This window comes from Lepidochelys olivacea, assembly GCF_965140295.1.
Source record: "Lepidochelys olivacea isolate rLepOli2 genome assembly, chromosome: 9".
Classification (NCBI taxonomy): domain Eukaryota; kingdom Metazoa; phylum Chordata; order Testudines; family Cheloniidae; genus Lepidochelys; species Lepidochelys olivacea.
In genome coordinates this window covers 79294053-79308384 of record NC_140419.1, presented here as the reverse complement: position 1 = coordinate 79308384, position 14332 = coordinate 79294053, and the positions used below count along the sequence as shown (strand labels likewise).

Here is a 14332-nt window from a genome sequence, read left to right as displayed (position 1 = left end):
TAACCTATATAAAGACTTAGGAAGCCAGAGACACTTATGAGGGTCGGAGAAAATCACTTATGTGGGTGGGATGCTGCGGTGACGGGCACTCGAAATAGCTGGGTGGATAATACAAGGCATGAATCTTTCCACTATGTCCTTCTCAACCCCAGCTCTTGCTGATGTGTGGGTCATTTCATCCTGACACACCTCATCCAGCATAGAGTATGGCATTGCTGTTGCATGCCAAGCTGCCTGCCCCGATTCCAAGGCACCCCCACTTTCTCTGCTCTCCCCTGCGGGACACTCGGGCCCCAGATAGATGGCAGTCCCCCCAGTGCTGTATCCGAAATGGGAAGAGTGTGCACAGGGAGGAGTGAGCTGCCTTCCCCTCTCGGGCAGGCAGGACATCCAGCTGGCTTGTGACCTGCAAAGGGCCCCACAGAGGTAGGGCTCTGAGAATCCCAGATTAGAGTGGGGGACCCAAGGGTACCTTGCATTGCATGTGCCTATAGACAGCTTCCCTGCAGACCCTCCATGCGGGGATCGTGCCCCTGAATGTGTGTGTGTGTGTTTGTTTGTGTGTGTGGCGGGGGGGGGGTTAATGCCAGAGACTGAGAACTCTCCTTTGTGAGGGTGCGTGTGGCCCTTTAAGAGCTGAGGCTCTGCGCTCTCTCCCCTTCCCCCACTTGAGTCGGCTGCGTCTGTCCTTTTAAGTCTGGGCGGTTCCGCCAGCTGGGTCCGGCGTTGCCATGGATACTCGGGCGAGTGACGCAATCTCTACGCGCGCTGCGCGGACCGATGACGTAGTGGATCCGTCTCCACGTCGCATCAACAGCAGCCGGGGTAGCGGGGCCAAGATGGCGGAGGCAGAGGAGAGTAGGTCTGGGGGAGCTGCGAAACCGCTGGTAAGAAAGGAGTCGGGGCGTGGCCCGACCCCTCCCGGCGGTGGGAGGTATGGGGGAGACCCAGCACCACCACGCCTGGGTGGAGGGGCCAGAGCTGAGAAGGGGGGTGCCCGGACTCCTGGGTTCTGTTCCTGGCTGGGGCGTGGGGTTCAGCTCAGTGGTTGAGCTGAGGGGGAGGGTCTAGAGGTTGTGGATGGCTCATGGATTCCTGGGGTTTGTCCTGGGATTGGGGGAAAGAGGAGTCCAGTGGTTCGAATGGGGCAGGTGTGTTTCCCATTTCTGCCACTGACTTTCTGAGAGACGTTGGGAAAGCTACTCTGTTTTTCTGTGCCTCAGTTTCTTCACCTGTAACTTGGAGACAGTTGCTCTAACTCATGGGCGTAGAGGGGATGAGGGGGAAGGCTTAAATAATTACCACTCTTCTCCCCCACCCCCATGATAGATGCTAGAGTCAAGCACAGCAATAGTGTTATTTTAGAAACTTTCCTTGGGCACTTTGCAGATCCCTTTATAGGCTCTCCTGAACAGGCTTCCCTTCAGAGCAGACCAGGCTACTCCTTATTTGCTTGCATCATTCAACAATAGGTGTAAAAATCCTGTTACTGCTGTTGGTGGTGGAGAAATGTATTATTCACCACATACACTTTCATTTGGTGTTTCATCTCTGTAGTATATGTTAGGGATATGGATATGTGTATATTGTTCACTTCACAGTGGTCCCTGCTTTCCTGCTGTGATAAATGCATTGCTGTCAATATTATAAAATTATATAGCACCATCAATGTACACAGCTCTTTACAGGACATAGACAAATCTTGTAGCCTGACCCAGAGAGCTTACAGTGTAAATAAGGACAAACACAAGTCATAAGGTAACGGGAGGGAGTACTTGGGATTTATTGATAGGAGAAGAAAATAACCTTTGATTGTAATTATGGTCCCTCCTGCTCACACATTGTGGCTTGCCTCTTAGTTGTGAATTGTTTGAAATAGGGAGGCTGCTACTAGAATACTTATTTAAATATTCTTTTTGTAAAGTAGATTGCTCATTACTCTCTTTATACTCTGCACAAAAATTCCTAGGCAAACATCAGCTATTTTCCGTATTAAAAAAACGTTAAAAAACTGATTAGTTTGCAGGTCTCTCAGATGTGTCAATATCAGAAGACATTCCAGTGGAAGGGGAGATCACAGTTCCTGTTGGATCTCACTCCCCTGATGAAGACTACTCCACATTGGATGAACCTGTTAAAGATACTATTGTGAGTTTTGTATCCCTTACTGCAGTGGTTTTCAACTTGTGGGCTGTGGACCCTTGGGGGTCCGCAGCCTATGTCTAAAATTTCCAAAGGGGTCTGCACCTTCATTTGAAATTTTTTGGGGTCTGCAAATGAAAGAAGGTTGAAAACAACTGCTTTACTGTGTCTGTGGTAACACATGAAGTTTTTCTGATCTCTTGGGCGAAATACCACAAGAAATGTTGGTTTTCTTGCTTTGTAATTGGTTGTAAATTTTAAAATTCAAAATTTTACAAAACAAACTCTTTTGGGCAAGGAATCTGAATTACAAACATAAAAATCCTCAAATTTGTTCTCTGTGACCCACTGAAAATTTCTGTAGTTGCCAGGGCATCAAGCGGGGATGAGGAATTAGCCAGATAATGAAATCTCCTCTTGGAGCAGCAAACAAATAACATTATTAGCTGGATGTTATGAAAAGAGGAATCTAGCTAATTTCATGCACTGGGACTATTATCCAGTTATTGGTTGCTGCGAATCTAATTTTTATACCATTATAAGGCATGCTATAGAAAGCATTTGACCCAAATATCTCTTGATTTAATATCAGTGCTGTGTTATGATTTATAGCTTGCAAAAGTATTTCCCCCTTCATTTTGTTAACACTTTAATACCTGTGAAATGGTGTACTAGAGATGTCATTTGTGTGTTTCAGATGCGAGATCTAAAGGCAGTTGGAAAGAAATTTGTGCATGTCATGTATCCCAAAAAGAGCAGCGCGCTCCTTAGAGACTGTACGTATCAGATTTTGTAAATCTTGGGAAGACCAACATTACAAGACAAATATTCCTAAAAGTCACTGCATGGGTTGGACGAAGTCTTTGCTTTAATGAAATATCTGGAAAATAGAATAGCCATATGTTATTTCTCTGCAAGATACAGAATAACAAAAGCAAATGAGGCAGTTGTGTGAAGAGGCGGAACAACACTGACATCTCTTTAAAGTGAACTGTTTATCAGAATGAGTCCAGACGTTCTTAATTTGAATGCATCTTTATATACAGTATATGACACCACATGTTAGCTATGACAATTTTGGGATTGGGAACTGGAAAAGGGGTACACTGGGCTGCTTTAATACTCTTTTTTGCTAGAGAGATACTGTTCTGAACATCAGTATCTGATGTCATTCTGTTTCTTTCTCTACAGGGGATCTTTGGGGTCCTTTGGTGCTGTGTGTGTCACTTGCACTGTAAGTACCTGTTATCTTTCTATGTGTGAATGGTGGAGGGAATTTCTGACATGTCATGGTCAGGTTACTCTAGTGCTTAGGCTGGTGTGCTACAGATATTAATGGTGAAACTTATATGAGCAATTGACTCTCTAAAACCCTAAACTTATTAAGGGCCTCTCTTTTTATTTGGGATTTTAGGGTAAATGTAGGTAATAAATTATTCCTGTCTAGCCCTGCTGTCTTGGGGATAAATTATATTGAAAACTACAGAGGTCCTGGTAATTCTTGATTTTAGTGTGTACAGCAAGTATTCTTTGGGCTAAATGTTCTGCGTTTTATATGCGTTATCCAGAAAGGAAATGCAAGCTTTGTTGCTCATCCACACAGAGACACTCATGTGATATGAAAACTCTGGGTTTAATATTTTTTTTTTGTTACCCATTTGTCATTTCAAAATACAACTGAGGGCAGTTCCAAAGCAAACTTACACTACTGAAAGTCTGCTCAATTGTTTTTATTTTGCTGCATAATTGTAAAGCACGAAAGCCTTAATCTCTTCTTTTGACTTTTAAAATGCTGTTAGCATGGTTGAATCAGGAGGCACTATCCCATGGGGCAAGCTTATATATTAGAAGAAGTTTCTATTTGCACCTTGCACAACATGGTTGAGTTATAGATCCCTAAGGCAGTCAGTTTTAAATCTGTATGGGTATATAAAAAGACAAACAAGAGCAAGGCTTTGATTCTCCTGGTTAAAATAACACCATCGTTAACTTTTGCAGCAATGAATGATGATCCATAAGGTATAACTGTTGGATACTATTCTAAAAAAAACCTAGTTACTATATCACTTTTCCTTTTATATATACAGCTGCAGTACTAAGTCATCCATGAGTTGTACTAATGGTCTGGAAGCTATAGCTATCGACACTTTCCCTTTTCACCTGGCCAATGTTGTGTGTTGGAAAAAACAAACAAACCCACCATGAGGATAATTTACTTTTTATCTATGGTAAAATAAATGTGCATGTACATAAAAATTGTATATAGTTGACTGTCTTCCTCCATTCATTTAACTTGTCATCTTGGCTGTAATTTTTTCAGGGTATGGACCATGTATGAGCTAGGCATACAACACAATGTGACCCCAATCTGGATTAGGCCTTCTGGGTCCTACTGCAGAATACATGTTTAATGTAGCAATACTGTAAGAATACATCACTTAGCATTTCATATCTGCAGAGTATTGTGAACACTAATTACTTTCCTCATTCCAATGAGGTAGGAATTAATTTACCCCCCAAAGTAAGTTACTTTAAATGATCTGAAGGCATCTGGAACTAAAAAGTGTGTATCAGATACTGTCTTCAGTATATTCCCTATCAGATTCGAACTGTGTTGAAAGAGCATAATCTACTTGACATCTAGTAATATTGAAAGTAGTTTTGACATTGCTATTTATATTGCAGTGGCACCTAGAAGCCTCAACCAGATTAGGGCCCCCTTGTGATAGGCACTGTACAAACATAGTAAAAGGCAATGTCCAGAACGATACTCTGCAAATTTTTCAGAAATCCATGGTTCAGTCCCTGGTGACAGCCAAAATAGTGGCGGTTACCTGTCTTCCATCTCTGACCTCTCCTTTTTATCTTTAGATCCAGGTTCAATTCCTTGCTTTGCTTGTGTGATCTTGGGCATGTCACTTAGTCTCTGTGTCTCATTTCTCCACCTTAAGATAGTTAATAGTATTTCACTACTTTGCAGGAATGTTGTGAGGATAAATACATTAAAGATTGTAAGGTGCTTGGCTACTAAAGTAATAGGGGTAAAGTAATAGTAATCTAAATATATGTACTTCAGATTCTCATTTACACTAAGGCATCCTTATGCTGCCAGAACAGTGTAATAAAACCTTTGTGATCCTCATTCCAATTACTCTAGTTACACCTGCTCCTGAGTCTCCCTGGCCAATTTGTTGGGGTTTTTTTAAGTTGCAGTTTCCTATTTTTTTAAAAAAAGTGGTAATGCAAAAGATCTACATCAACAAAACAGAAATTGATTAGACATAAAGTACTGTCAACTGCACAAAGTAAAGAACCTGTGGAGCAAATTAACTAATTTTTCTCATCTTTCAGTTGTTGTAATCTTGGGTATTACACGGTAACAGTTGTAGGTAAAATCTTTTAGAGAAATGATTTTTTTTTTTTAAATGGCATACCTTTCAATTCGGTCACGTTTGTTTCATCTGTCCAAGTCTCACTTTTAGTTCCTCGTATTGTGGTTCAGTGGATAGAACTCAGGATTCCAAATCAGGAGACTTGAGTTCTGTTGCTTGTAACTCTACTAACTCATTGTTTCTCCTTGGGTAAATCACTTGTAAAATGGGAATAAAACCCACCTTTGGAAAGTGCTTGTTGATCTATGGGACAAAGTCCATTACTACCACATTCATACCTTCTTCTGTGCTGCCCTTCTGACTTTCCTTAGCTTTGTACATCAGTTCTGTCTCATTCAAAACCTTTCTTAATCTATCTGTTGGTAATCTCTCAAAGTAAGCAGTGCATCCAAATCTGTTTTAAAAATAAACAAATCCTCCATACCACTTTAAGATATGACCTTCCTTTGACCATCCACTGTTGTATGGCCTCCATCATTGTATTACTGAAGTATCTTTGTTTGTCTAACTTGCACTATAAACTCCATGGGGCAGGAGTTGTCGTCTTCTCTTTTGTACAGAACTGATCATGCTATAAACATGATAAATAATAAACAAAGAGAAATTTGACTCCAACCTACCTGAGAGTCATCATCTCTTAGGCTTAATATAGCTGTTAGAAATAAAACATGAAATAAAGTTACTGCCCTGTGATCATCTAGTATTTTGCTCTGTTCTCTGCCTCAGGATGCTTCAGGGAGGGTCAGCAGACAGTAAAGAAGATGGAGGTCCCCAGTTTGCTGAGGTCTTTGTTATCATCTGGTTTGGAGCAGTTGTCATTACACTAAACTCAAAACTGCTTGGAGGAACCATGTGAGTATCCATATGAACAATAGCAATGAAAATGCTCTAGTGTGTAGATTAACATTTTTGTTACTTAGACACAACTTCCTTGTCTGTCTTCCTCCATCTCCCTTTGCCCCCTTCTAGATCTTTTTTTCAGAGCCTTTGTGTCCTGGGTTACTGTGTCCTGCCTCTGACAGTGGCTATGCTCGTGTGCAGGCTGGTACTACTAGCAAGCTCGGGGACTGTCAGCTTCATTGTGCGACTTGTTGTAGTGATGGCTATGTTTGGCTGGTCAACCCTAGGTAAGGAAGTTTTGGCAACAGAACTGTATCATGGATGCAAAGGAATTAAGAGTTTAGTCCTTTTTCTGTTAAGAAAGGTGGGCCTGCCAGGCAGTCTGCTGGTGGCATGGGTCAAGAAGAGATCATGGTTTGGGTTCTCTAAGTTGGTGAGGTTTTGTGGAAGCAGCACTCTCAGCCCTTGAGGTGAAAGGGAGTCTGCCCTTCCCCATGTCCCAGCTGATGCTCATGGTCAAAGCCATGTTGATGGACTCACATTTGCTCTGCAGTTAGCATTTCTTGCCTGGAGGAAGGGTTGCTATAATATGTTGCTTTTGAAGAGGAGAAGAACAGTATATTACACCAACATAGGAGTATTAGACCAGGAAATAAAGTCCCCATGTTAAATACCACTGGAAAACACTTATTTAATGTAAACATTTTTGCAGTATTTGTGCCAGTCTTATTTTGAAAATATGTTGCCTGGCATGTAACATCCTCTAAATGTTTCCTTTCCAACTGATAAAGGAAGACATACAAGTGGTGAGGGGGAGAAATGTCTTCAGCACAAAATGTAGGAGTCTTCTCTTTTTCCCTTCACCTTTAAATGTACAGGAGATCCTAATTTAGCAGCATTTATTGGTTTCTGATTCAGTTTGAAAATCTTTTAGCTTTGTGCACATTTCAAGTGTGTTCTCTCTCTTTGTCACCAGCATCCACAGCCTTTCTGGCAGACAGCCAGCCTCCAAATCGCAAGGCTCTTGTTGTTTACCCCATCTTCCTCTTCTACTTTGTTATCAGCTGGATGATTCTCACCTTTACACATCAGTGATGAGGGATCAACAGAGACTGCACAGAGAACTGGAAGTTTTCATAAATACTGCTGTTAATTTGTGGGCTTTATCTCCAATGCATAGATCTTGCATACTGTAAAAAAGCAGGCTATGGGATAAAGCCAGAGAGCTGAAGAATTCATCATTTCTAAGATTGAGATATACAAGGAGCCAGTTGCTTGAAAGATACTGAAATCCAGCTACTGAATTTTATTTAATCCTGCTGTTTAGTATAAATAAAAAATGCCCAGTCTGAGAAGAGAGGAATGCAGACAAAGGAAGGCAGTTTCCATGAGAATGGAGAGGATAAAATCCTATCTTGGAACTTCAAGAAGATTGATAACTGAAGACTAGGTAATAACTATCTGGCTTAGCAGAATTCCCATTCATGCTTGGAGTTCTCTTTAAAATTGAATATTGCCCTATGAATAATAGAACACATTTGCTGACCCATGGGAAGAAGGGTATCTAAATCCTGGCTCTTTCCTAGATGTGCAAAGAGGTGAAATCTATACAAAGTGCATCCCGGGCAATAATTTTTCCTTTTCAGATCAAATTTCAGGTCTCAGCAAAAATACGCATGTTTGCTCCATTCGTTTCATTGTCAGAGCATGTCTGAAGGGAGCTGTTTCTGTTCACACTGATGCAAACTGCTCTTGTGCACTTATGCACTTCAGTCATTTCATGTGTGTCATTTTAGACAAACTAAATGTCTCAAATACTAGTGTGACACTAACTGATCCATACAATTTCACAAGGAGATGGTGTTTGCACTGGACACTTACAAATTCCCCTTTGGGTAACACAAAATCAGAATGTCAAAGTCCAGAGGAAGGCTTCAGATTCTTTACTTTGAAGGTGATGGCACTGATTGCTCAGCTATCACTCTACAACTTTTGAACAGAGAATTGGGCAGGTGGAGAGCAGTGTACCATCGCTGCAATGCATTCCTACTGAGTGAACTGAATTTTTGGTACTTGAGACATTTGCCGATTAGCATACAAAACAAGGACTCAAACCTGTTGTTATATTTAGGATGGAGGAATGAATTAAATGGTCCATAAGTGAAGGTGTTGGCTGCTCTGAACTAGTATGGGGATCTGGTGCTTAATTGCTTAGAGTAACTTATTGGTTGTTTAGAGGGATGGCATTTCCACGTAAATGTTAGTATTTTGTGCATATGGCTCCTGCTTTTGGTAGGGGGAAATATGAAACTTCTGTATATTTAGACTGAATATTTATAAAAGGGGATGGAATCTTCCTTCAAATATGTGCTACGCGTACATGCCTGTTCCACACCTGCAGAAGCTGATACAGATACACAAAGATAACATTTGGCATAGGTACTGTTTGAGAGTCACACAGAGGTTATTTGTGTTGCATAGTAAGCAACACATGAGGAGAGCTGCAAAACATCAAAACTTGGGGTGGAGGTAGGGGGGGAAAGTTGCTGTTCAAATATATAGTTAATTCTAAAGATGAACATAATGTCATGCTTTCTTATGTAGTAGTAGATGCAAAATAGTCCTGAAATTGACTAGTCAGATCCTATTTATTTTTAAATATAAAGTGCAGATCTCTTTCTAAACACTCGTATACGCACATGTTTAGGATCCCAAATCACTGACTGTAGATTGTAAGAAATTGATTCATGTTTGGCGGGCACAAAGGTTGTGGAGAAAACTGATTTAGTTACTCCCTGCGAAGACCTGGGGCTCCTGCTTCTTCCTGTCTGCAATAGTTGACATCAGTGAGTTTGCGGAGCAGACAGCTTCATTTACTGCCTTTCTTATGCTATATTCATTTGCTGCTGAGGGAGCTGTAAGTATTCAGATTAAAGTATGCATTTCAAGTATGCAATGGTGCATTTTTAAGTTCATACTCAAATTGTTACTGATATGGGATGTGAAATGGCTTTGTATATTTGTTTTTAAAGCTGTGCAGTTCACCTTTTCAGTCCAGTTAAATCAAGTGCACTTTATAAGATGTTAAAAACAAATATCTTAGGCAAGTGAAAAAGATAGCAAATCTGTTAGATCATTAAAATTAGACTCTTTTGGTCCAGTTACTCATTTCTCTACTCAAATGAGTACTCTCATCGAGATCAATGGCATTGTTCATAAGAGTAAGAATTACATAATTAAAACCTAGTTGTGCACACTTTCCAGAAAGTCAGTCTTTTCTGAAATTTTTTCCAGTGTCTCTTATGATTTAAACTGTTAGATATGAATTTCTTTAAAATAAATAACGTAATTTATCAGTATCTCCTTGAGAGGGGACAGTGGTCAGGAAAGAGGAGTTTTTAATTTAAACTACAAATGTTGTGAGAAGCATGATTTAAAATCCTCCATGCTTTATTTTGTTTACTTCTGAGCTTCAAGGTGGCTTGCTCTATGAGAATTAATATATTGCTCTTAGGTTATGACTGGAGGAGGAGGGTTATTTTTGTTGATTTAATCATTTAAAAGTAGCCATTGTAGGGTTTTTCGTTAACGTGAAAAGGGGTAGGGGAAAACGTTCCAGTTATACAGTGAAGGTGTAACTTTTGGCTGGTAGCAGTAATTCCTTTAGTGTGGAAACTGCTCCCTTTCAAAGCAGTAAAGTCTATAAATTCAGATACACCTGCTTAGAAAGCATAACTCCTTAAAGTCTATAGCCGTGTACAACAGGATGCAGGTGAGGAACTGTATATATTCTGAAATTTCATGCTTCCAGTTGAATAAACCAACATTTTTTTTTTAAAACCATCACTGCTTCTAGTTGCTACAGTTCATTGTTTCAGTAAATCCACCCAACTGCACTAAAATTCCCCTGATGATACCAGTGTATTTCAAGTATGCAAAAAAAACAAAAACAAAAAACCCTTTAAAAACAATTCTCTGTACAGCATTATCTTCTGTTCTGAAGAAGCTTGTCTGCATATCTGTCTTGGCCTATTGAAGGAGGAAGGGAAATGTTTGTATTTTGGAAAGTCTAACCCTTTTTGTAAACAAAGCCTTATCTTACGAAAAAATATGCTGAGAAGGCAAGCAGCCCTGAATATGGGCATCAAGTTGTATGGATCCACAATTGCTCCTTTCTGTTGATTTTTATTTCAATTCATAAAAGCTAGAAGCTAAAATTAGTCTAATTTTCTATGATTTTTGTGAACAGGAACTTGACTGATTATAGATCAAAGATATTACTATAGCCTGAGGACTTTCCATCTTAAGAGTTTGATTGTGATGTCCGAAATGTATGTGTTCTGGAGTGACTTATCCAAGACGCACACATTACTCATGTTTGCTGTAGTTAAAATACACCTAAAATAGTTATGGGTAACCTGAAGTTCCTACTGATAAAATGTTTCCGTACTAATATGTGGACAGCTAAAGCACTCAGCTACAGATGTTCATCTGTCAGATGGAGAGACAAGATTTGCACTCCATGTATTGTTCACAAAATGTTATGATTGAAATTTTATGTTTGTGCAGCAATTCTTCTCTTTGTGAGGTTTGGGGACACACTTAAAGGGATACCAGCAACTGAAAAAAATCACACTTCTGTCTGAAGCCTTTTCTGTTATTAACAGCAGGTACAAATATGACTGTAGCTGAATAAAATTTGACAGCATTTTATGTACAGTTAGCTTACCGCTGTTTAAATTGATTGTTTCCACAGCATTTGGGTGGAGGTCAACGATTTTAAAATAGGAAAATGTAACTCTAAAATCACAAATGTGGGCAGGTTTAACACCTGCCCCTACTTCTAATTTATCTTTAGAAACTAATTCCAGTTGACTATGTTCCTTCAAAATTGCAGCATTGTATGAGTAGTCCGTGGTAACATATATTGAGTGGTTCTAAATCTACTTTCAACATGCTTATCTGATTGTAAATCATATAGCCATTGTATCTGGCTTATATCTTTGTATTCCTCCAAAAGAATGTGTACAGTTAATCCATATAAGCACAATATTTATTTGTTTATGGTTTGAGGATGCATATGGTCATTTGCTGTCTTACTTACCAAGGGGAACAGTGTCTCTTTTTCCATTTTAACGCTGGTGATGGGGAGAGGGGAAGGTCAGGGTGTGGGGAGTAGAGTAGACTTTTTGCCTTAATGAAATGTATAATTTTTCTGTAGTGAAAGCAGATGCTCTTCTGATGCATAAACCGGTATTCTTTCCCACTCAAACTTTGGCAGTGTCACTTGTACGTTTTGAAAACCCCTTTGAATCTGAATTGAGTTCAGTCTTCTTCCCTTATACCTACTGGACCTGTGAAAAAGAGAACATGTAAATTATTTGTTAAATTTTAAAGTAATATATTAAAATACTGAAAAGGACACTGTGTGTGGTTTGAAAGTAGTGTATGTGCTGTACTGCTGACTGCACTCTAGGATCTATGTTAGCTGGCAGTTCTCTCTAATATTTTTTTAAATACCAACTTGGACAGTCTTTATGGTAAGCATTATGCAACCTGAGCTATCAGGACCTGGGAGGGAACACAGCAGCTACCTATCGGGCCGAGAGCATTCTTGTGACAGGCTCTAAAGGAAATCCTATCCAGCCTTTGTCCAAAGGAACATGAGTTTTATGTGGTCTTCAGGGAAGATGGTCTGAATTAAGGAAGGATGGGGAAAGAAGCACTTCTTCTTTCTCCATTGGCTTGGGTTTTGTGCTTGTAAAATGCTCCCATGGGTATAAGTAACTGGTGAATTCTGACATGGTAGTATTTTGCACCCCGTTTTCACATGTATACACACCAAGGTGCAAAGCAGGGGAGAAAAAGTCCTAGCAGGACTTATCCTATTCACTGTACTAAAAACCTCCTATATTAGGGGAGGAACACAGCTCCCATTAGGGCACTCTGTTAACACTTCTGTGGGTTGGTTTAATAATTGTACTCCCATCTGATCCTGATCCATACTGGCTCTGCTCCTGCTTAATCTGTGCCCCTCTCACACCTGTCCACTCACATAGGCTTCTTCAGGTGAAAGGGTTACTAAACTTTCAGTGTCCCTGAATGCAGCTGATCATGGTCCCTACCAGTATGAACATCAGGAAACAAATAACCTAATTTCAGTTATCTTGCAGGAGTAATTTGCTGTTGTCCCTTATTCACTTGAAAACATACCAACACTAATGTGTGGTCTCTCAAGACATGGGCAGTGAGGGAGCTTTTCCACTCGTAACTTTTTGTCGTAATTTGACCCTGTTTGGTACTGTAGAACTCCTGCTTTTTAGTATAACTTACTGAGCTATTATTTGGTGTTACCCATATTTCTAATGAAAGACTTGGGAATGAATTCATCCATATCGGGTTTTAAAAGATTAATAATCTCTTAGATGCACATTTCTATTAGTGATATTTCTTACTGCATGATTGTACAGACAGGCGATGTTACAAGGCATAGGTAACCCACTCTTCATGCTGAATCTCCTTACTGCATTGATTAGCCCTGTAGTAACCTCCCTTCCAAGCAGATAAAATTGTATATGGAACTAAATTACCTTTTTAAGAGCTGTATTCCTTCAGCCAAAGAACTACTTACTTCCTGAGGGGCTAACTTGTTAATGGTCATGCAACAGGCACAAAACATGCATATATGTCTAATCGCTACTGTGTTTGAATCAGGTACTAAACTAGGAGGAAGTAACAATAGCATGTGCTTACTTATTAGCCTGCAAAGACCTGGCAGGTAATAATAACCGGATGAGGACTTTCAGCTACTCCAGCCTGGCTTGGATTTGAGCCAGCTACCTAAAGGTGTACTTATATAATACCTGTAGTGGTTTATCCTCAGGTTACAAAGTGCAAATGCTATTCCAAGTACCAGTCACACTTGTTGGGGAGCTAGCACTAGGGAAACAACACAATCACATTTTTCACTCTCTAAACATATTACCTTCTTGATGTGCTTCCTACTTGCTGTGCTGCCATGCCTATATGTGGATTATCAGTGTTAAATAAGCAGTGGTTAGCTACTTGCCCTCCAAAATGTACCATGCTGTTAATGTCAAATCTGATTTACTTGAAAAATATTCTTGCCCAAAAAGAAAAGGAGTACTTGTGGCACCTTAGAGACTAGAAAGCTTATGCTCAAATAAATTGGTTAGTCTCTAAGGTGCCACAAGTACTCCTTTTCTTTTTGCGAATACAGACTAACATGGCTGTTACTCTGAAACCTGTCATTCTTGCCCAAGTGGCCACAGGGGGGCAGCATTACCTTTACAAAGAAATTACTATTTAATTGCCTCAATAAAGAACAGAAATGAATATTTGCATCTCTGTGCTTCACAGTCCCCCTTCACACCTCCCAAGAAAGACTTCAGAAACATGTGTCAGCCTGTTCTTTCATTCCAAGTCTATTTTGTGAGCATAATCTCTGCCGTGAAATGCAGTACATGGAATTTAGAGTTTTGCAATGACCAGCTTGCTAGATTCTCTGTCATTTGAATGAGTTTGACTGTATGGATTCTATCAATTTTCCCCCTTCTGTAACTTCATTTATTGTATTTTGAGGGGAGAGTTGAGAGATTTTATTTTAAAAGGAACAGGGTATTTTTTAAACAAAATGCTAAGTCACTGGAGGAGGATTAAATGGGAATTGTTTTTAAAAAGAAAACAACAAAAAACATAAGTGATGCATAACAATACAACATCAGATAAAATTGCTTGCAGAAAATCATAGAGATGGAAGAGACTTCTTCCAGTCTTCTCTTCAGTCCTTGAAAGTTCTTAAACACAATAGCTTGCCTGCTTTTGCAATTTTTGCCGTAATTGCTCAGTACTAATGTAATTTTACTCTTGGCAAGGTCTGGTTTGGTGAAAAATTGAGCAAATGAGTTATAATTACTGCATTTGGGTGATAATTTTAA

The 14332-nt window shown here is 39.8% G+C and overlaps 1 protein-coding gene across 1 annotated transcript; it reads left to right on the top strand.

The window, feature by feature from the left end:
* Nucleotides 1-731: 731 nt before the first annotated feature.
* On the top strand, nucleotides 732-11796 carry YIPF6 (Yip1 domain family member 6; the record flags this gene model as incomplete). Its single annotated transcript, XM_084639807.1, has 7 exons — nucleotides 732-887; nucleotides 2020-2148; nucleotides 2840-2918; nucleotides 3334-3376; nucleotides 6261-6386; nucleotides 6504-6661; nucleotides 7351-11796. The coding sequence occupies 7 exons, from the start codon at nucleotides 732-734 to the stop codon at nucleotides 7467-7469; spliced, it is 810 nt and encodes a 269-aa protein (XP_084495933.1). The 3' UTR covers nucleotides 7470-11796.
* Between the last annotated feature and the right edge of the window lie 2536 nt (nucleotides 11797-14332).